The sequence below is a fragment of the Microtus pennsylvanicus genome, chromosome 6 (assembly GCF_037038515.1).
Source record: "Microtus pennsylvanicus isolate mMicPen1 chromosome 6, mMicPen1.hap1, whole genome shotgun sequence".
NCBI lineage: Eukaryota > Metazoa > Chordata > Mammalia > Rodentia > Cricetidae > Microtus > Microtus pennsylvanicus.
The window spans coordinates 36944679-36968388 of NC_134584.1; the positions used below are offsets into that span (position 1 = coordinate 36944679).

Here is a 23710-nt window from a genome sequence, read left to right on the forward strand (position 1 = left end):
CAGCAAACCAAAGAGGGTAGACAAAGTGCTCAAAGTAAATGAGGCCATACACTGTAGGATTACTGTTCAGCCTAAGAATATCTGGCTCAAACCTTGGAGCAGCCATGTTGCGCGTCTTTCTCCATGCAAGCATCTAGAACACATCAGATACTGTATCCGTTCTTTTATGTGATCACAGTTACCTCTTATAATAACAGTTAGTCCCCGTAATGGCGTGGGAATAGAAGAACTTGAACTTCCATTTCAAAATTACTCAGATCTTAGCTCTGACTTGTCTCAGTTGGGTGAACCCATGCCAATTATTCTGCCTCATTTCATTGAGCTCGCTCTCTCAACAGTAGCAGCAGGCTATCCAGTGTCCGGGTTTATTGGAGAGTGGGTAGCATATGAGGATGTGTTCAACTGGAGGCATTCTATAACGACAGCTCTTCCCTGTGTGTGCCCCATGCTATGGTAGATGAAGCTAAAACACAGGAAAGGGATCCGTTTTCCAGGTTTATTCAGTAGATTTCCTGGGGCAAGTGTAACTGTTGTTGTTTTTCATTGCTGCAAGCTGTATTTCTCGGCTCATTTTTGTTTTTGCTCTGTGTTCACGTAGACCGAATCACGAGACTACAAATAACTTGCCGTCTCTGCAACTTTTTGATATCAGGCTTTGTCCATTAAAGCAAGGCTGTTTTTGTCTTCAGCGCTCACTTGCCGTGTTTCTTTGTGATTTTATCATAGCCATCCTGTATAACATGACACTTGATGCAGACGGATATTCATCCAGAGTGACGTCCAGGGGGGTATTTAGAGAAAACAGTGAACGATTCCTGCAGAAGAATATGGTTGTATCCCAAACACAGAGCTGTTCTGAATATGACATTAGCATACAGGTGAGACCTCAGGGTTACCTCTCTCCACCCCTTTCTTCCAAGCAACTAATGAATCCATGAAGTTTAAAATGGGAGTTATATGTTAGAAGATGGCTGCATTTCTTGTCTAGCTCTTTGGACAAGAAACACATTTCTGTTATGCTAATACTTATGATCACATTCTGACTTTATATGTGTTAGGGACATTACATTTTATTAGGGTGTGCAACTAAATGGGCTAAAAGATTGTTAAAGAAAGCAAGCCCTGGGGACTAGAGAGATGGCTGAGCTGGTAATCAAGCCCTGGGGACTAGAGAGACGGCTGAGCTGGTAAGCAAGCCCTGGGGACTAGAGAGATGGCTGAGCTGGTAAGGACACATGCTGCATAAGCACCGGGACCTGAATTAAAGACTCCAGCACTTATGTAAAAATGCCACGTTTGGCTCTATGAGTGTCTGTAACCCTGGGGCTGGGAGCATCAGAGCCAAGACAGTGTCCAGGGCTTGCTGGCTGCCAGCCTAACTCTGGGGTAATCTAGAGACAATGATGAAGGAGAAGACCTGATGTCCTCCTCTGGCCTTCACACCTATGTACAAATATACCACACATACATGTACATGGGCACATGGCACCCCTCCACACACACATTGAATTAAGAAAATAAATAGATTCATTAAATAAATGTTTTTTTTAAAAAATTGAAAGACAGTGTTTTCTTAAATGACTAATCAGGGGAACTCTCCATTACCCATCAAGTAAAAGTTGTGTAGTCATTTTAAGCTCATAAAACTGAAAATCTCAAAAGTGGTTTCTAATACTGCTTTACCCTTGGTCAGTGGTTCTCAACCTTCTTAATGCTGCAACCCTTTAATACAGTTCCTCATGTGTGCTGACCCCAGCCCTAAAATTATTCCATGACTACTTTGCAACTATAATTTTGCTACTATCATAAATTGTTATGTAAATATCTGTTAAGTGACCCCCCCCCAAAGGGGTAATGAACCACGGATCAAGAACCACTGCACTAGGTAAATGATGGTGGAGTATGTGGTAAAGATGGCCTGTTCTATTAGGTTATAATTGTTAGAGTTCACATTGATGTGGGAAATCTTTCCTGTAGGAAACATGCTTCTTAGGAGTAACTTTCCAATCAGAAACTTATTTTTTTAACTTTTATGGTTTATTTAACTTTATGTGCATGAAGGTATCCGATCCCCTGCAACTGGATCTTTAAACAGTTGTGAGCTGCCATGTGGGTGCTGGGAATTGAACCCGAGTCCTCTGGAAGAGCAGTCAGTGCTCTTAACCACTGAGCCATCTCTCCAGCCCCCAGAAAGGTATTTATAGGCTATATGAAACATCTCCCCAGCAACTCTGTAATAATATCTTAAAAGTAACAGAAGAAGACACCTGCACATGGGTGTATACACAAACACACAGACGCACACACACACACACACACACACACACACACACGGAAAGAGAAGGAGCTAGGAGTGGGGGAGAACAAAAGGCTGAGAGGTAGGTGAGGAGACCAGACAGGAAGGAGGGAGGAGAAGGAACAGGGAAGAAACTTGGCTTCCATTCTTTCCTGACCTTGTCTAATATGGGATCAAGTTACCCATGTAATTACAGTGTTCATGGAAAGAAGAAAGAAGACACTAGGAATGAGAAGCAAGACCACCCAAGTGCTGGGCACTGACATAGGACATATCATCTAAATACTTATGATTACTCGTGTGTGAATAATGAGATTATTTACCATCCCAGGAAGAACTGCTGCTTCAGGTTTTTACTGTAATTGAGTCACCTTCGGTTTCTGAATTGGAACCAAGGAGGAAGTCTTGGTCGTCAGAACAAACCTCTTCTCTGTAACTGATGGCACTTTAAATTATAATCACATTTGCAGACTTTGTTTTTAAGTTCCTCTGACTAAGTAATCTATCATCGCCCTCCTCCCGTCTTTAGAAGCCCTCTGACGTGGTCAACCCTTTGGATCTGCGAGTGGACATCAGTTTGGAAAACCCTGGCACTAGCCCTGCCCTTGAAGCCTATTCTGACACTGTCAAAGTCTTCAGCGTGAGTGTGCCTTGCCCTTCCCAAGTCGAGGTTGGCTAACGGCTTCCGTAGTTGCTGTGGGGTTAAAGGTGCTAACGGTGCAGTCTAAATGTAATAATGCCCACAGTTCTCTGGCATTTCAGTTCCACAAAGTAGAGATTTCTTCTTCCACACTCTGTTTCTGGCCCCAAGAGAGGTGTCAAGCCACCACGGGCATTCAACAAATGCTTCTTGAAGAAATAAAGAATAAAACGGGCCAAACTGCTTGTGCTCAACACTCACTTAAAAATTCAGATGCCTGTGAAGTTGTTCGTCTCTCTCCATTATATCTATTTTAACTTAACTCCCCATAAACAAGCCATTACAAGTCACACATGGTGGCACAGGTCTTTAGTCCCAGCACTCAGGAGGCAGAGGCAGGCAGATCTCTGGGTTCAAGGCCATTCTGATCCACAGAGCACATTGCAGGACAGCCAGAGCTACACAGAAAAACCCTGGCTCAAAATAAAAACAAATACACAAACAGACAAACTATCATCTTGAATCTTGTATTGCGCCATATTTGTTTCTTTAAAAATTTGCTAACTATACACAAGCTTCCAAAACGTTGGTTTCCCATGGTTTTGGCCTTTAGGCAAACGGGATGACATTGTATACATTCTTTTATATTTCGTTTTCAACCCAAGAGTATCCGAAGAGGATGATGCCTTTGTTTGTTGTAGATCCCTTTCTATAAAGAATGTGGCAGCGATGGACTTTGCATCTCTGACCTGCTCCTGGATGTCCAGCAGCTGCCGGCCACTCAGTATGTTCCCTCTTTCTTTCTGTGCGGGGCGCATTACAGTGCTTCATTAAAGACAAAATTTTGGGTTTGTTTTTCTACAGAGGAGGTTTTCAGAGTATAGTTAAGACATTTTAAAACTGAATTTCAACTTCTATCATTCTCCTAAGAGTAAAGCGATGAGAAATACCAACTGCTGGCTTTAAGCATTTCCCTTTCCTGCAATAATTAAAAGCTACCAAGGATGAAGTCCAGCATCATTTGCTTACTTGCCAGCGTCATTGTACTATGAAGAAAGTCTTTTGTTATTAAATAATCATCAAGTAAATGCAAGGAATTTCTTGAATCAAGAAAGGTTTTGGACGGTGGGGTAGTTTCAGCTTCGGTGGTTTTATCTGTCTCTCTTTTCGTGTTTGAACAGAAACCAACCCTTTATTGTCAGCAACCAGAACAAAAGGTTAACGGCTTCAGTGACACTGAGGAACAGAGGAGAAAGTGCCTACAACACTGCCGTCAAGGCTGAGTTTTCCGAGAACTTGTTTTTTGCTTCTTTTTCCATGCCGGTATGTAAGGAACCCACCCCTCCCCAACACAAACACATACGCATCCCTGCTGCCCCCCAGCTTCCCCACACTCCCACTAACCACCCACACAGCATTTCACCCCTTCCTCTCCACCACTCGCTGTCTCTGATAGTCCAACCTCTGGGTCCTTCAAGCTGTCTGAAAAACTCAGACACGGCCTGGGCATGCTCAGTCCTACCTTGTGGCTTCCAGTTAGTGAAGCCTCCTGAGAATGCAGTCTGGCTCCGAATCTAGGGCGGCTCTGTTTGCAGCGAGGGTCACTTTTTCCTTTACCCCAGGCCTTGGCAGCGGCAGCTCATAACTTCTCCAGCCTTCTATGCTGTGAGGAGGCCGCCTGTCCTGTGCTGGACAGATGTGATGCACTTGCTCAGTGGCATCCAGTCCCACCGCGTAGTCCTGGCTTTGCAATGCTGCAACTTCTGGTGCCAGGATGGTGCATTCCTGCAAAAGCATTCTATTGAGCTGACCTGATCACTAAAGCAGAAATACACTTAACCAGGAGAGCCCCTTGCTGATTCCTCTGCTCTCCGGCCATGACACGAGAATAAGAAGAAAAGGGAAAAGCTATTTTTCAACTGGGTTGCTTGATTAAAGGATATGAAAAAGTTTCTGTATATTTCAAGTTAATATGAACTTTATAGATTTAAAATTCCAAGCCTGTGCTGACTTCATGTTTAAATGGCCTGTGCCAGACAGCAGCCCTTACACTAAAGACAAAATGAATTGAGGAAAAGAGGCAAAATCTGCTAGTTATTTAAAACACAAACGTGTATTTTTTTTCTTTTAAAAATATGCATTTCAAAAACATTATGAAAAAAATATTGCTAAATATAAGGCTTCTGAATGTTATATTAAAGATATTTATGCTTCTGAAATACAAACATTGATTTGCATCTTAGTGCACATTTCCCTAATCCTTTACCTTCCTGAGTGTCTCTTTAGAGTTGGCAATAATAACAACATGTTTAACCACTTGGCTAATACAAGATATTCAAGTCTTTGAGAGCAATTGGTTTCTATTCCAATAGAAACCAATATCACTGCTAAGATGTCCTTGTCTACTTTTAAATGTAGGTATACACACACACACTTAGTTAATTTCCACTTCTTTGGTCCTCTTCAGGTCGACGGAACAGAAGTAACATGCCAGGTGGGCTCATCGCAGAAATCTGTTACCTGTGATGTGGGATATCCTGCCTTAAAAAGTGATGAGCAGGTACAGCTTGCCTCGTCTAACCCTGGCTCTCCACACCTGAGGGTACTCTCTGTCTTTACGGGGCCTCATCATTTAACAAACATCACTCAACAACGAGCCACATATGGAAAGGGCTCCCTCACTGGGGTTATTCTCTTTAAATCATTAGCCAAAGTAGCATTTCCTCATGCACCTCCTTCCAAGCGCACATGCAATATGCAATGCTCTTTTGTGTGACTGTGTTATCCAACATTGGTCGCAGTACTGTAAGTAAATATCAGATCACCACAAAGCCTGACCATCCAACAAATATAGCCGGATGGCCTGAACATCTGATAAAAGTCGACCTCTGCTCTCTGAGCAAGGGGGACACAAGCGGTCTACAAACTTAAAATTTTAACACATGAAATTCAGAGTCACACTTGGCTGGGGAACTTTTGTCCTGGTCTAAAACATCACAGATGATGAATTTTAATGTCATATTTAGGTGACTTTTACCATCAACTTCGACTTCAACTTTCAAAACCTCCAGAATCAGGCAACCATCCGTTTCCAGGCCTTCAGGTAAGACACAGGGCAATCATAAACTTATGCCCAGGAAATTTTATAAAATTTCTTTTTAAGTAATTTCTAATACTTGTTTTGATAGTGAGAGCCAAGAGGCAAATGAAGCAGACAATTTTGTCAGTCTCAAGATCCCTCTTCTGTATGATGCCGAACTTCACTTAACCCGGTAGGTAAAGTCTGCTAGGCGGGCTGGTAGCTTTTTACACCCTGGTACATAGATCATTGAGCTCATGACTACAGTCCACAACTGGCTCAGTCTTAGCGCATGAATTTAGTGCCTACTTATCAACTAGATTAGAAATATGAAGACAAACTGGTGCCCAGGAACACATGAACTTTTTAGGTTTATTTACTCAGAACAGCACCAGAGGAAAAATGTTTCCATCCCATGTCATGGGTCAATGCCCGGAAGGTGGGAAGGTACCTGAAATCTGTTCCAAGATGCTGAAACAGACTCTTGGAGGCCTTGAGAGTTACCAACACTTCTCACTGCTCTCTTCATTGTACGGTACTGGATGTCAATAAGGTACCTGTTCTTGGCCATGGAAGTCCCCAGCATCATGTTTTGGACATTGAAGGGGCACAACAAGTAAGAAATGGAGTCTCGTACTCAATAAGCCGATATGGAAACTACACCAAGACTAGCTTCTTTATGGAAAACCCCAGACGTGACTGCTGATGGTTTTCTTCCAATCAGGAGGAAATGGGGAATTTTCCAAAAGAAGTCATCCATGAAGCCAGGCTTTATTCCTTTTTCTTTCCTATTTCCTTTTCTGCCTTCCAAGGCAGGTCAAGCTGAGGACAGTGGTTAAAATGTTACCAGCCAACACCAGTTAGCTTGAATTGTCCCAAAAGGCAGGTCTCTTGGGAAATGGGTAACACACAAACCCTACAGGTGTTATAGGATAAACTCACTCTCTGAACTAAGACCCCTGAAAACATTTCCTAGTAAGTATATGGGCAACCACATACTCTAACTCCTGCCTTGCCAGCCTTGTCCATGAAAGTATAGAGCACACAGCTGTTCATGAAATCACAAAATAAAATTGACCAGGAACTCATGCTACCCTGTTTGAAGCTTGAGACACATAAGCAAAGAGAAAAAGAACACGTGTGTATCCAGTGAGTCTCAAAGGCACCCACAGAAACGATGCATAGCCCAAGTTATCCAGCCTGATAAGTGTATCAGTAGCTCGAGTTTCCAAAAAGCATCTCTCTTGGATAAAATAAGTAACTGGTGGCAAAGCTATGGTGATGTGTATTGCCATATCACCTGCACGTTCTTCTTCTAATGCAAACAATTCTGCTTTTTCTCAGACCCATTTAGTGAGAGTCTATTTTTTTCTGGAATGTTCACATGGAATAAATATAGGATTAAAATAGGACTTTGCTTTTACTAACATCTTAGCCATGTATTTTATGTGATTGTAATTTTTATTCTAATGCATTCTAGTATTAGAGTCTATGTCTTAAAATATTAAGGTATATGGTAAAAATTTTAAAGACATGACTCCTGATCCTACAATCAGGTGGTTCCCCCACATGATTCTCTTTTTTAAAGAATTACATGAATGTATTTGGAAAATGCAAACATCATAATAAGACACAAAATGAAAAGTGAGATTTTCTTTCTTTAACACTTTGATGACAGTCCCCACAAATGGCTAAGAAGACTGTTTTGGAATATCTTCAGTCCAAACAGTTATTTTATGTACAAAGTTACACATACACACACACACACATACACACACACACCAACAATTTACCTACTAAAAAATTCTTTCATATATTAATGTGGTTTATATAGTAGGATATACATATCTAATTTATTCTGTTTCTGGATGAATCATAATTCATGCAGCCATCCCAGCAGTCATGAGATACTAAGTTGTTTCACATTTTTGCTTGTGTAACCATCAAAAACTATACTGAAGAAAGGCTTTAACATTCTGTAAACTTTTGAGAAAAGTCCCCACCTACTCATAATGTCCCTTGATAGCCACTTTAATATTGTATACTATGCCATCATGTTCTATGTGTGTAATAAATGTAAATAGAATTATTTTTTAACAGGATCCTCCTGGATGTAGATTGCTGCTGCTGTAACCCTTAAGTACTCTAGAGGAAACTTATGTAAAAAAGTAGAAAAGTGACAGATCTCATTAAAATACAAAAAGCAGACCCTATCAATCAATTTAGGAATTGGCTGTGTTTAGGGGCTTACGTAAACATCTGGAAGGCAAAGAGGATAACTCATGCACATGTAGCTGAGTTTTCTATTTTAATTTCTAGTCAGCTTTCCCATTTTCCATACAAGGCTGACACACCATTGTTTCCCCTCATACACATAAAACCTTGACAACTACCACATATATTCAGCAGATTTTCCTTTTGAAATTTTGGAAGAACTTTCTTAAAAGACTGAGAGAGACAGGGGCAGACAGAGAGAGAGAGAGAGAGAGAGAGAGAGAGAGAGAGAGAGAGGAAGAGAAGGAGAGAGAGAGGCACAAAGAGATAAGACAGAAAGAGACAGGGTGCCCTGCGGATAGAAAACATTCTGTCTTAGAAAATGTCTAGTCCAGGGTGCTGGCGAGATGGCTCAGAGGATAAGAGCACTGACTGCTCTTCCAGAGGTCCTGAGTTCAATTCCCAGCAACCACATAGTGGCTCATAACCATCTATGGTGAGATCTGGTGCCCTCTTCTGGCCCACAGGGATGCATGAAGGGAGAATATTGTATGTATAGTAAATAAGTAAATCTTTAAAAAAAAATGTCTAGTCCATTCTTCTGGTAAATGAACTGAACATCCTATAATTTGGATAAACTCTCCCCTGGTATGTATAGAGAGAAAAGCGTCACACTTCTCAGAATCCTACCCTAGCTATCAGGTCCTTCTCACTTCACACAATGCGCAGAAGCTGCCCTGGTTGGACTGTAGCCTCAAGGCACCAGGAATAAGTGAAAAATTGGAAGGCCTCCAGTTTCACCCACATCCACAGAGTTTCCTGGGGAATCCTCTGGCTGGACACTATATACTCACAAGCATTAGTTATGAATCCTAAATCTTATGGTCAAGATCTCAAATTAAATCTTTGGATTTTAAGAGTGGTTCTGCAATGATGGAAACAAATTAAATCCACTCCGAATTCACTGCCAACTATTTGAGTTGGTCGAACACTAGAGAAAGATTAGTAAAACAAATGCACGCCCTGTTGGAGAGGCATGATTAATGAATACTGCAGGAGCTAATAGCTGGTTCCCATCATTGCACTACACACAGCAAGTGAAAAAAAAAATCTTGACTTACAGAGCCAATCCAACCACCAAAGCTGGAGTGTCCACCTTTCCAACACCCTTGCCAATGTAACAGAGGTCTGGAGGCCAATGCAACTATCAATTCTAAAGCGATCCTTTTATGCCTATGTTAAAAACTTGACAACTGATAAACTCGTAGGCTCTGCTCAGAAAGATAGTGAAGGGGTATGATTTGAAGGGGAGTTGTTTTCATCACAGAAAAGTGCATTGGACTGTGGAATCTAACATTCATTCACATGTGGTACTTTTTTAACTTTTGTATTATGATTATAATAATTAAAACGTCCAAATATTTATGGGGCTTATGATATATATATGTGTCTGTGTGTACATGTGTGTGTATATGTGCATATGTATGTGCATACAAAGAACATCAGTGGTAGGTAGCATTGCCATTACTACACTCCCCAGACACCAGTCAAGCAGAAAGACAGATTCTCAAATTCAAAGTGGAAGCTTAAAACGTAGAATAAGTAAGTAAGTAAAAGTTAACCATTTTGATGATATTCCAAGGTAGAAGATCCTTAAGTAAAGTAAATATAATGCTTCAAGAGCAACAGCAAAACAAAAATAATTGGTTTTACCAATGTCACCCAACAGATCCACCAATATAAATTTTTATGAAATCTCTTCGGATGAGAATGCTCCTTCTGTCATAAACAGTGTTGAAGATATTGGTCCCAAATTCATCTTCTCCCTCAAGGTTGGTAAGCTTTTCATAAAGATGACAATCCAGGAGGAGGAGGGATGAAATAAAGACTATATAATGAAAAGGAAGTAACCCAAAATTCCAATGCACCGTGGCTGCCAATCTTGAGTGTGCAGTAACAACAGGAGAGGGTGTTACAGCACACACACCTAAGCTTCATCCCCAAGCTTCTGACTCAGAAGGTCTGCAGTGAGCTTGGCAATGCTGCAGATGCCGCTGGTGTGGGTGTCACACTTTGAGAACATTGTTGTAGATGACAGATAAGCAGAAAGACTCGTGTTTAGGTGTGTGTCCTCGGTAAAGAAGAAATAATATATTTTCAAAGCAAATATTCAGGATTAACCAGCAAAGCATCGCTAGAATGGCATTACTGTGGGTGAGTGTCTGTTACACTACTTTATGCTTGGAGACCAGTCCTGTTTGAAAAGCTCATCATTTGTACGTGGTCCAAACCGGGCTTTTGGACAGTAATGCAAAGAGTATCTAAAATGCTCTGATCCAATTCAGTGCAATATAACTGTAAGTAGCTACGAATAAGTAGCTATTATTCTAAAGATTGGCATTAATTATACAGAGAAATTCAAAGAAAGACACCTCTAATCCCAAACTTGGGAAGCTGAGGTGAGAATGCTGTCAGTTTAAGGCCCAGACTATGACTGAGGAAGAGAGAGAGAGAGAAAGTAAGTTATAAAAGAATAGCTAACTTAGAAAAGAATGCCACGGAGACTTTGGAAAGTCAATAGGAATGCACCTGCCTCCCGGAGCCAAAGCCATTCGGGCTCCACGCATTTCCAATTGTCCATCATGCGCACCCCAGCTCTACAGTTTAGTTTTGTGTCTTTAATGACAAGAGAATCTTGATTTGTTATCCAGATTTTGAGTTTCAGAAAATGAGGATGGTAACCACATGCTTTATAGGATTTTTAATCAATTCATGGTAAACAACAATATTAAGAGTACAAGTATCGGCCATTGTAACACATGTTACCTCTAACAACATAGCTCCCATCAGTGAGAACAGATAGCAGGGGAGCACATGGTCACTGAAATTTTGATGCTCTTTAATTTTTAGGTAAAGTTTATCTTTAGAGAGGGTCCGTTCCTTGCCCTTGCCACGCTGCTACTCTGCATCCCCCTGGACTAGTATCGGGGTGGTTTTCCTGGCAGCATCTGCTTCACCTGTTATTCTCTACACAGGTAACGACGGGAAGCTCTCCAGTAAGCATGGCCTCAGTCACCATTCACATTCCCCAGTACACCAAGGCGAAGAACCCGCTCCTCTATCTGACCGGAGTGCAAACAGATGAGGTAAGGAGAACACAGCTGGCCACACAGACAGAAACAAGCCATGAATAAAGGGTGGTTGTGTCTGCACCTAAAAGCTGAAAAGCGAAAGGGAACACTATGCATCCCAGATCCAAACAAACCAGCATCAGACTTCAGGGTATAAGCAGATCACTGTCCAAAGAAAATGAGCATCCTCGTGGCTGAAGTTATTCTAAGTATCCCTGTTCTGTGTAGAAGAGGAGTTGACTTGGTCAGAGCCCTGTTAGTAGAGAGTACTGGAAAGTAAGAGGTTCCATCTACTGTGGGCACACAGTAGGTCTAGAGATCTGCTGGTCCTCAAGCAGCTGGCTGGGACTTTCACCCAGTAGGACTCAGCTCTGGCTATTCACTTTAGTCCCCAGTTACCTTTTAAGGAGAAACATCAAGGCAGTGAAATCAGAGTCTGAAGATAAGGCTACAACGCTGGCATTTCCCTTTGAAAGCGGCAGACCCATGTTCTTCTATGCTGCCTGGCCCAAGAGGTGGTGCCTGCCATAACCAAATGTCTTAACATTGGCTCTCCTATAGTGAGCACTTAGCTAGTCTTACAGTAATATTTCTATAATATACATAGCAGATTTCAAGAAATTAAACTGCTAAAATCTTCCCTAGGAAAAGCCTTGAACTGAATCACTTACGGTGTATTTGTTTTACAATATTCTTTAAGAGAACAAAAAGAACCATTTTTTAAAATTATTCTTTGTGTCTTTCACATCACGCATGCATCTTGATCCCTTTCATTTCCCCGTCCCTTTGTGTCCAACCTCTGCCATTGTAATCCCCCACCAAAATAAAAAAAAAAGATGAAAAAAGGAAAAATCTCATCATGGAAGCTGTAGTGTGACACAGTGAGTCACACGTGAACACGTCTGTCCACATATCTTTATGTAGAAGCATTCATTGCAGTCACTGGTCTGGTTCAAGGCCTCTGGTTTCTGCTACACTACCAATGCTGGGCTCTCACTGGGACTCCTCTCGGATATCCTGCTGTTGCCCCATGTCATGGAGATCCTGCAGCTTTGGATCTGTAGGACCGGCCCCTTGATCTCATGTCATAGCAAGCCACGCATTGCTACAAAAAATGCCTGAGGTTAGGTACTTTACAGATAAAAAGGCTTATTTAACCCCCAGCTCTTGCAATTTGGTGATATGATGCCCGCATCATTTCATCTCTGGTGAGGGTCTCGTGATAGCCGGTATAAGAAAGAGAAGGGGTTAATGGAAGTACATTGCCAAGTAGGAAACTAGAGGGGGCCTACAATTCTGAACTCCCTCTTTTAGGACATCCTTCCCATTGGCCTGTAGCTGTTCTACTGGAACCCAACTCTAAAAGTCCCCTGTTCTCTCCACACTGCCAACTTGCAGACCACACTTCCAAGGTGTGAACTTTGAGGAACAAACCACACTGAAATCGTGACAGGCTATGAGAAGCTGGCCTGCCTCATCAGGTCACATCAGCTGACTTAAATGCTTCAGGCTTTACCAGAGCACAAAAGCATTTGGCCACTGAGCTCCTGAGAAAGGAGCCTAGGGCCCCTCCCATATGCCACATGATGGCAGGATTTTCTGGCAGGCTGGAAGGAATGGTGTCCACCATTTTGCTTTCCAAGTCTGACATGGTCTTCTTCCTTGTAGGCTGGTGACATCAGCTGTGCAGCAGATATAAATCCACTAAAGCTGGGACAAGCATCCTCTCCAGTCACTGTCAAGAGTGAGAACTTCCGGCATACAAAAGAATTGGTGAGGCGAGGTCAATGTTCCTGTTGAACCTGCCTTAAGTAATCTGCAGTTTGCTCCACCTGAAACCCAGTCTCTTGTTTTATGTCAGCAGCGAACACTCTCGAGTGTTCTTTTGCCTTTGATGTCGAGCGTGGATTAGGATACGGCAAACATGTTTTTAAGCTTAGGCTGACAGTTCGCAGCATCAACAGGGCATATGTGATGGGATCTGGAAGTGAAAAGGGGGTGGAGGGTGTGGAGGGTCAGGGATGGTGAGTAGGGAAAGAGAGTCAACAGAGGCAATCAGGTTTGAAAATGGCACATGGAGCCCACTTCCTCTGCTAACTTTTAAAAAGGAACTCCATGTGCTTGCTGTCTGTTCCCCAACTGTGCCCTGTTCTTGAAAGAAGAGGTTAGTATAGCAGCTAGCACGGCATGGCTCTTGGCACAGACTGTCATCGGGCAAGTAAACAAGAAACCCCAAGCAAGCTGTGCAATCAGATACTGAAACTGTCCTGGCTTTCTTTATATTGTGATGGATGGGCTAAACAGAAAAGGCTGAAACAGAACTTTTTTCTATATGTATTAACATGTAGACGTATATATAAGTTATTATACAAATAAGCCATGTTGTATTTTTTGGCCATACACATGCCGATGTTATAGACTGTGCTTTTGGGTTTTCAGGGTTTTGTTTTGTCTTGTTGTTTGTTGATTTTTGATTCTGTGTGTCTGTGTGTCTGTGTGCATGTGCATGCGTGGGAGAGACAGGAAGAGTGTCCCCCAATGTATGTTGGGGGAGCATGGTGTGAGTTTATGTGGACAATGTGTACGTTTGTATGTATAGTACAGCGTTGTACACCTGTGTGTGGTGTGCAGTATTTGTGCATATGCACATGGTGTTGTGTGTGTATGTGTCTTGTCTGTCTGTCTCTCTGTGGCTGTATGGTACATGCACAGGAGTATGAGGCCGGAGCACTCCTCGACTGCTCTCTTATTACCTTGAGACAGGTCTCTCACTACATTGGATTGTCACCATTTTGGCGAGGCTAGATCGCCAAAGAACTTTCAGGATCCGCTTGTGTCTGTACTGCCTCCCCCAACACTGGGGCTGCAAGGCACACACAGCCAGGTCGGGCTTTTCATGTGGATGTTGAGGACTTGAACTCGGGTCCTATTGCTTGCAAGTACTCTAATCCACTGTGCTATCTCTCTAGGCCTCACAGCTGTTTTGAAAGGGCTTTACTTTCTAAGGCAGTTCATAACAAAGGCGTGTGACTGTAGAGGAATCCCCCATACACCTCCTGTTCTCACATATTCACGGCTTCCTCCACTATCGAAACCCCATGATTACAGTGCTGCATTTGTTGTGACAGGTCTATACTAACAGATCGCATCACCGATGCCAGAGTTTACATTAGGGCTCACGGTTGGATTTCAAATATTCACACTATGGAGTTGAAAGTGTGTAATTGCCTGTTTCCATTAATTATGGCAGCACATTGAGTGGCTTAGTACCCTAAAGCCCTACTGTGCTCTGTGTGCCCAACTCCCTCTTTCCCCAGCCCCTGACAACTACGGATTCTCTTACAGACAAGCTCTGATCTAGGAAGTTAATTATTATCCTTAAGTTTAATGGTTAAATTATACGACATGTTGTTTCCGTTCAATAATTTACTTGCCCAGCACATTGCAGATAACATAAATTAGTTACTGTTGCGTTTTTATGGTCATAAATAGTATATTTGAACAGGTTGTATATAATCAAAATAAATGGAATAAAGAGCAGGTTGTGCCTGTTTGTAGTTGGAAATTTGGGGGCCACCAACCAGCTCCCAAATAAAGACATGGAGAACTTATTATTATTAATCATGAATGCTCAACCTTAGCTTAGGCTTTTCCCACCAGCTCTTTTAACTTAATTTAACCTCTTTCTCTTCATCTACGTTTTGCCTCAAGGCTTTTTATCTTTCTTTCATTCTGTATGCCCTACTTTCTTGCTTCCTTTTGTCTGTACAGCTGGCCCCTGGCATCTTCCTGGTGTCTCTTTTTCTTTTGCTCTCGAGCCCAAATTCCTCCTCCTACTTACTCTCCCTGCCCAGAAGTTTAGCCTACACCTCCTCCCTCACTATTGGTTGTTAAGATTGTTATTAGATAAATTGAGTTCCTGAGGCAGGGAAGGTAAAAGAGCAACACATCTTTACATAATTAAGCAAATGCAACGCATCATTCCATGGTTAAACAAATATTCCGCAACATAAAATATATGCAATACATCTTTATATAGTTAAACAAATGCAACACATCTTTGCATGCTTGAACAAATATTCTGCAACACCCTTCTTTTCACATATTTCTCTTATCTCTGAGGTTATCAATACAGACAGGAAATGGCTGGGAAAAACCCATCTCAACTCTATATTCTGAAACTCATTATTTAAAAGCCCTTGAAGATATAAACTAGTATAAATACTAATAATATACAGCTATAAATATTAATAGACCTAAATACTAATATAAATTAGTATAAATAATAGTAACTATAAATACTAAAAGCCTCTGATAGTGCCTGTTTCCACGTGTCCTGCCTAGCACTGCTTTATCTTTTCCTAAAGTTTTAGCATTTTTAACACCAGTTTTCTCTGTCTCTCTCCCCTCCTCATTGACTCTGATCTGAAAGGACTGCAGAACTGTCTCCTGCAGTGACATCACCTGCTGGCTGAAAGACCTTCACATGAAATCGGAGTACTTTATCAATGTGACAACCAGAGTCTGGAACAGGACCTTTGCTGCTGTAAGTCTCAGCTCTACCTACTGGGCCCGTCAAGGGTGAGCAAAGAAGCATGTGGCTTTATTGTCAAAAATACCCCCCCCCTTTTTTTGATGAAATAGCACCCTGCCGACAGGCAGAAATGCCCAAACAAGCCTGAGCAACTATACTCAAGGTAGTAAGTTCACACCCCTTTCCAGTGCTCACCCTGTCTGGCTTTGCCTCAGAATCGTCTGGAGAACTCATCAAGAGGTCTGCCTTTTAGAAGCTCACAGCAGCCCATAGCATCTATATGAATAGTGCCAAGGATGCCTTTGCTGTCCTTGCCAGAAACAGCGTCTTCTTGGTCTCCCTCATGGTGTGCCCACAGTTCTCTTTTTGTAGTCACACCTGAATCGGGATGTTCATGCCATCTTTCTCCTTGAGTTCCCAGCCAGGTGTGTCATTGATCTAATTATGAAAAGATGAATCCAGCATGAGGGTCCATCTCCTTCTATTAATAAAGAGGCAGATGCCCTGCTTTCCTGGGTTAGCTTCAGTTTGATGAGTAAACCCAGAAAAGCAGACAAGTCTTAGGCTACTTCCACCTTCATGAAAAAGGAAACCCCCCAAACAATAGTCAGTGTTGTTTCCCTACACGGCAGGCCAGAGTCTATCATAGCACTATTTATCCAGGGATTAGGTAGCCAGGACATTAGTCTGGCAAGAACAATGGAAATACAGCAAGCCTTAATGTCTTGATCCTGACTGCCAGAATGGCTAGCTATGCCCTTTTCTGATGCTGGCTCTGAGCGCCGACAAACTACCTTCGTCTGGATCTCTCGGGGATCTGTATGGCTCTCTCTGGATCTCACTGAACTCTGGCTCTTCGATTTTCACCATTTCACAACCAGCATTGACCCCCATTCTCTGAGTTGGAGTTCTGTGTTAGATTAAAGATCACCCTCATACCTTGGCCCTGGAGTCGGAACATAAGCAGTAAGATGGTGTAGAGACATAATATGAAAATAGTGGTGGGAGTTTAGGGAAAGATTACAGAGCTGCGGGAGTGGGAAGACTGAGGGGTTGGGATTTCTTTTGAAAATGCAGTCCTCTTTCATTTGCCTGTTAGCTGTATTGGCTTCACAGCCTCTGGGACAGTTCTAAGTCCTAAATTGTGATGCATGCTGATGGAGGGGCCACTGTTCTCCCAGCTGCTGAACCTGGTACTCAGTCTGGGACTCAATCATAGTACTCAATCTTGGGACTCAGTGGGTTCCTGGCTCCTTAGATCTGAAGAGCAAACATGTTTGTAACAAACTCTGCCCAGTTGTAAGGAAAACTGACTTCTGCACATCAAAATAATGTCGCTCCAGCTCTGTGAAAAGTCTTTGAGTTTTCTTGGAGCTACAATATTTTTACCATTGTCCTTTATGAAAGTGACTCTCAATGGGCTCAGAGGTAGCCTTTCCTTTGTGGGAGCCAAGTTCTTAAGTAGTGGAGAATTTATCCTTTTTCACAATGGTTACACCCTCCAGAGTTACTGGTTGTCAAGCCCAGCACATCTTTCTCCTCCATACGAGGCCAACTATTTACCCTTGCCTTACTTTCATCCTCTTTAACAGCCAAGTAGACACTCCGGTTTGAGATTCGGGTCTCATTTCCTGCATGGGGCCCACTAGGTGGTGCCTCCTGCTACTCCTTTTTCTGATGCAAGGATGTCAGCCTAACATCTCAAGTGTCTCATCACACACTGCTCGGGCTGCCCAATAGCACTGGCTGCCTTTTGTAAGGAAAGCCTGGGTGGACAGTAGCAAGTGTGCTATTCTGCTCCCCTGGGTGTAGTTAATACTGTAGAATAATGGGCATCTGTTAGGACAGCCAGCTCTGTGGGCGGGTATATGAGCATTTTAAGAACAATGATTTCATCATACAGGCTACAGGTGCTACTGCCTATATTCACTGACGGCCACTTTTTGTTTACATTTCTACTATCAGTACTAGAAAAACATAAGAATGTGTGTGTGTGTGTGCGGCACATGCATGCAGGGGCTCTTGGAGGTCAGGAAAGGGAATTGGATCTTCTGTAATGGGAGGTATAGGTGGGAACTGAGCTGAAGTCCTCTGTAAGAGCAGTGAGGGCTCTTAACCACTGAGCCTTTTCTATACACACACACACACACACACACACACACACACACACACCACGTAACTACTCTCAATGCTTCATCTATAACATATGTTTAAAAGATCAGTGTTTAGGGTTAACATATGATGCAATCTTCCATCTTGAGAAAATTAAGAGTAACCAGAGACTGGGCCAGCAGAAAGGAAAGAAATGGCTCACGTTTTGGAAATATATTCTCCCTTGCTGGCTCCTGGATATGGTCTAGCGAATTGCTTCATTAAGATGTTCAATCATATGCCCTAGCAACAATAACAAGGGAGTCCTAATAGCTAGAGCCCATTAAAATGGCTCTAAAATCTGAATGTTAGTTCTCTCACACATAATTATAAGGCCCGTAATTATAAGTGTATAGCAAACACTAACATTGATGACATTGGCATCATCATGTTCCCAATGAACAGACTCTTTTTCCATAAACAAATTGATGACACCTAAGCTTACTTATATCCTTACTTATGGCATCATCATACACATATGTCCTTATACATGCATCCCAAACAGTATCATCTCATAGAGACACTGAGATTAGGACATGTAAAATCATTCCTAATGTGATATTACATGTAAGAAGGCTCAAGGTTTCTGCAGTCAGCATGCATCGCCAAGTTCAGGTACACCTTCAGATAGTAATATTTTATACAATAGAAGAAGAAACTCAAATGCTGGTGTCCTGCTCCATTATGAGACTTGTTCAGGTATTGGTAAAAGAGTATTATGTGTAATTTTCTTTCACGTATCAAGTTTCATTAAATTAAAAAAACTCACAGTGACAAGCTTTTCCTTTTAAAAAGGCCTTGTAAGCCTTCTATTTGAATCATTTTCAAATTTGAATAATGTAAGAGGGTGTTTCCGAGGCTCATGTCTGGGTGCCACCCTGGGCTTTGGTTTAATTTGCAGCAGTTGGCTTCAAAAAGTGCACATTTCAAAGGCTGCCCGGCAACCTTGTGGCAGGCTTAGTCCTCACAGCAAGTCCAAGCATGCAAAGGATGAATCTTCCGCACCAGGTTTTCTCCTTGTGACTTTCCGCCAGGAGCTAAACAACCTTAATCAGGCCGGCTTTTCTGTGTTTACTGCTGCGAGGGTGAAAGGTTTTTATTCTGTGTTCCAGTCGACTTTCCAGACTCTGCAACTGACAACAGCCGCAGAGATTGATACACACAACCCGCAGCTGTACGTGATTGAGGACAACTCCGTCACGGTGAGTGTGCTGTGTGGCTCCCTGTGACAGGCATTCTACTGTGTAAAGCACAAAACGGCCGTTCTCATCTCTGTGCATCCAGAAGACTAGCTGAAAACCTGAAGGCCTGGGCTTGGTTAGACAGATGTGACCAGGATGGCTGCGACTCAGAAAGTCCAGTGACACACTCGCCTTCTCTTAGTCTATCCCCCCCCCCCAGGCTGCGAAGTGCTTTCTAGAAGTGACCGATCCACCAAAAAGGTACAAAGGGGCTCTGTCATATTTGGGGCACCATGGTGACAGTTCGTGCCTCAAGCAGCAGCATCCCTTCGTGGGCTGTGAGAAACTGTCAGGATCTGAGGCATAAGACCTAAGATATACTACCTTACATCATGAATTAGATCGAGAGCATTATAAATGAGTATGTAAATAAGGCATTTATTAAACTTTTTATACAAGTTCTTCTTATAACCAGACACTGTGACATGTCCATTCATGGCCCTACATTCTAAAGAACTACAAATGTAACCCTCGTTTAAAAGGGAGAGGACTATTGAGAATTGTCCCTTCACAGAAGACAAAGGAGCTCTGTTCTTGGGGCTGGCAGAGGCGACTTTCCTTAGCAGTGAGCCTCTGGTTAGCATGTGCCATTTTTAGATACAGCAGGATTTCCATGCCCAGCTAATCTGCTGGCAGAGCCCCGAGCATTTTCCTCCCCAAGCTTTTGTCTAAGAGCTGGAAGTCAATTCCCAACTCTGCCCCCGAGGCCAGCTGGACGGTTGGCCTCTGTCCAGTGCTGCAGACTACATACACATTGGGTAGAGAGCCAAGAGCCCCGTGAACTCTGGGCCTCTCTCAATGCCTGTGTTGAGTTCCCAACACTGCTGCCTCACTCTTGTCCCCGGAAAAATCATTCCACACAATGGAGGCTGCTTTTCTCTCTTTGGTTTGGGAACCTCGGTGAAAGCCCACACCCTCTCTGCTGAGGCTGGGCATGGAAACCCAGAAGTGGAGCCAAAGGAAGGAAGTGCAGGCTCCAAACTCGAATCACTGTGAACCTAGTGACGGTGAGAGCAGTATAGACTGCTCTCAAAGCCTGCCATAAAGGTACAGCATTGGGGGGGGGGGGGGGTCTGTAAACGCTGCTAAAATCTGTCTTTTGTGAAAGCAGCCCTTGAAGATAGTAACTGAAAATTCAAAGTTAGATTTTCACGAATCCACCAGTTTTCTTGTTTTTTTTTCTATGAGCAGTACTAATTAATAGCAGAGACTGGCTTCTACTTGTGTCTGTGAAATTATTCTGTAATCCAAACAATAATCTGGATAACCTTTTCAGGAGTACTTGGAACCCAAATAATATGTTGGCACACACCGATATAAAGGCCCACTTCAATGAAGTATTGTGCTCAAGGGTACAGGGTGATCCAAGCGTCAGATGGGTGGGCTCCAGACCACAGTCTTAGTACTGCACTACTACACAGCAGTGAACTGCATGAATTTATGGTAATTTCATTCAGAACATTTTAGCTTTTCAATACAAATGAGGAGAAACAGACTCACAGAGCTTGGTTCCTATTTATGCCACCATAAAACGCAGCTTGCCAGGTGGCAGCGGTGGCACATGCCCTTAATTCCAACACTAGGGAAGCAAAAGCAGGCCAGTCTCTGAGTTCCGAGCTCGAGGCCAGCCTGGTCAACAGAGCGAGTTCCAGGATGGCCATGGTTGCACAGAGAAACCCTGTCTCCAAAAACAAAGCAAACACAAAAAACCCAAGAAACATAAACAAACAAACAAAAAAGACAGCTCTTTTATAGTTTAACATGGTAGCAAGTAAATAAATTATTGTTCCCTTTTGCTCTGTAACTCTAAGAATATTTTTTTGTGGAGACCCCTTTTATCAACCAAGAAAAAGAATATGAAGTGTCACTGTTCAAGCCCTAAGGACGCCATTCCACTCCACGCCACAAAGATCACCATAGGACAGGGGCATAAAGCCATCACTATGCCCAAGGACAGTGTCGTCACTGAGGTCAACCTCACCCTGGCAAAACCCCATCTGTTCTGCTTTTCCAGTGTTTTGTATCAAAGTTGAATGAGACTGAAATCATATTTTAAAAGCTGATACAAAATTATTTAATGAGGGGCTGGATGGTTGGATGAGGCTATGCTTGCCCCCGTTCCTAGGATGCTTTGGTCTCATTTGAAAAGAAAAGAAAAGAAAAGAAAAGAAAAGAAAAGAAAAGAAAAGAAAAGAAAAGAAAGGAGAACTAAAATGTGCACCAAAAGCTGGAGTGTCTACTTTAAACAAAGAAAGCACTGATGCCATCTGTTCAGCACAGCCATAAGACAGTAACACAGCAGAAGGAAAAAAAGTAGAAAGGTTGTGCATTGCCTGAGTTTTCAAATTGTCTCTTCAATGTGTTTTTCATGATGCCTGAGGGACGAATGCCATGACAAGTCACAGCCCCCTCCAGAACTGTGGGTCATATTTATAAATTATTGAACTGTGTTAGACCATATTACTTTTCTGCTAAATGGATAACTCAATTGTGATCATGTATTCATTCACAGATTCCCCTTATGATAATGAAACCCACCGAGAAAGAGGAAGTACCAACAGGGGTTATAATAGGAAGCATAATTGCTGGAATCCTCTTGCTCTTGGCTCTGGTTGCAGGTTTGTGGAAGGTAAGAAAACTTCACGGCTAGAAAATGGTACTCCCAAAGGCCCTTGTTTTGAATGGCATGGTACCGCTTGCCATTGAGAAAAGAAATGCAAGGTTGTTTGTGCTTTCTTACACAAGTCTTTAAAAAACTAACAAGGACTTAGTTTGGTTTTACCCTCCCTATCACCCAGTACCCTGAAAATTTTGTCTCAAATAGACATGACAGATATTTAGTTTCACACAATGAAACTTGAAGTTTCTCGATATATGAATGCTAAGACATTAGTCTGCAGTCTATGCGCCAGTCCCCCCAAATGTCCAGGCAGTCTAGAGGGGATAGAGAGAAGTGGGCAACAAAGCATGAGCCAGCCATGGGTGGTGATGTCATTCTTTTCACTGTTGGTATTGTCTGGGCACGGTGTGGTGTGGATACGTGTGTTTGTTGGCTAATGACCAAATCAAGGTAACTGTAGTCACAGGGCGGTAACCAGCTATGTCATCATCACCTTTCAGCTTGGCTTCTTCAAAAGACAATATAAAAAAATGAGCCCAAATCCAGATGAGATGGACGAGACCACAGAACTCAACAGCTAAACTCCCAGCGGACACCACGGCATGGCGGCTGGCGACATCCCAGCTACGGTTCACTATGTGACAGTCCAGTTTTAAATAATTTAATAGGCAAACTAGCCTGATCATTTTAGAGTAAACTGCTGGTCAGTTGGGAATGAAGACATTGTGGGTGGAGGTTAGGGATAAAAACACCAAAGACATTATATATAGAAAGAAAAAAAAAGTAATTTTTAAACTGGCTAGTCCAGTGTTTACATGTTAATGTTTATTATGTCAAGAAGACAGAGTGAGTCTATGCATGACAAGCCTTCAAGAAAATTGTAACATTTTTCAGATGGGGGGTGGGAAAGTGTATGGGGGGATGCTCTTTTTAATTTTACTAAAAGTAACAATAGATGTGAAAAGTACCTGGTATGCATATAATGCATAATGCATATTATATGTTATATTATTAATATGGCATATAAGTATGTATTACACATATAACTGTGACATAAATTATATTGTAAATAATATATTATACTGAATGCTTCCACATATATATTACTATAATATATATGAATGTTTGTTGAAAGAGAGAAAACCAGCATAGATTGTTTTTTTTTCAGTTTATGCTGTTCATCCAAGGTTGCGACAGAGGTTACTTTTAAATGATAATATTATTTATAACTAGTTTTTTTTTAAGAAAAAAAGAGTCTTGCTATTGCAGGACAGTAATTTCAGCTACTCAGGAAGCTGAGACAGGAGTCCGAGTCTGGGGTGTCCCTGAGTTGTACAGCGAGTTCAAGGCTATCCTGGACAACTTAAGGAGACCTTGTCTACAAGCAAAAGGTGAAATGCCGCTGGGATCAGCTTAATCACAGAGTGCTTGCTTAGCAGGATCTTTAAAAAATACATAAAACTTGTTGCTTTTTTTCATGTCCTGACTGCCTCTTCTGAGTACTATCTTTACTATAAACATGATTGAATAGCCAAGAGAAATACAGAATATATATAAAGTATTTTATATGTATATAATACATATATGTGCACATACATGCAATACATTTAATATATATGTATATATACATATATAGAATACTTGCAGGTAAATATACCAATTACAAAAAAAAAAACACCACAAGCATCACAAGCATCATGCCGTAGGAGGGTCAGTTTAAAAGCCAAGGCATCCAAATTTACTAACACCCTATACTATAACAAGTTTATAGTATAACTGTCTGCTGGGGCCATCCTGACAAAGG

At 42.1% G+C, this 23710-nt stretch overlaps 1 protein-coding gene across 1 annotated transcript in view; it reads left to right on the forward strand.

The window, feature by feature from the left end:
- Window positions 1-22614, forward strand: part of Itga2 (integrin subunit alpha 2) — a 92230-nt gene extending 69616 nt beyond the window's left edge. The window contains exons 17-30 of the mRNA XM_075976040.1: window positions 727-878; window positions 2826-2936; window positions 3638-3720; window positions 4118-4259; window positions 5404-5496; window positions 5963-6039; window positions 6125-6208; window positions 9959-10061; window positions 11265-11375; window positions 13029-13133; window positions 15793-15906; window positions 19158-19247; window positions 21799-21915; window positions 22407-22614. Coding sequence (XP_075832155.1) covers window positions 727-878; window positions 2826-2936; window positions 3638-3720; window positions 4118-4259; window positions 5404-5496; window positions 5963-6039; window positions 6125-6208; window positions 9959-10061; window positions 11265-11375; window positions 13029-13133; window positions 15793-15906; window positions 19158-19247; window positions 21799-21915; window positions 22407-22487 — 1463 coding nt within the window. The 3' untranslated portion in view covers window positions 22488-22614. The remainder of the gene's footprint in view (window positions 1-726; window positions 879-2825; window positions 2937-3637; window positions 3721-4117; window positions 4260-5403; window positions 5497-5962; window positions 6040-6124; window positions 6209-9958; window positions 10062-11264; window positions 11376-13028; window positions 13134-15792; window positions 15907-19157; window positions 19248-21798; window positions 21916-22406) is intronic.
- The last annotated feature ends 1096 nt before the right edge of the window (window positions 22615-23710 follow it).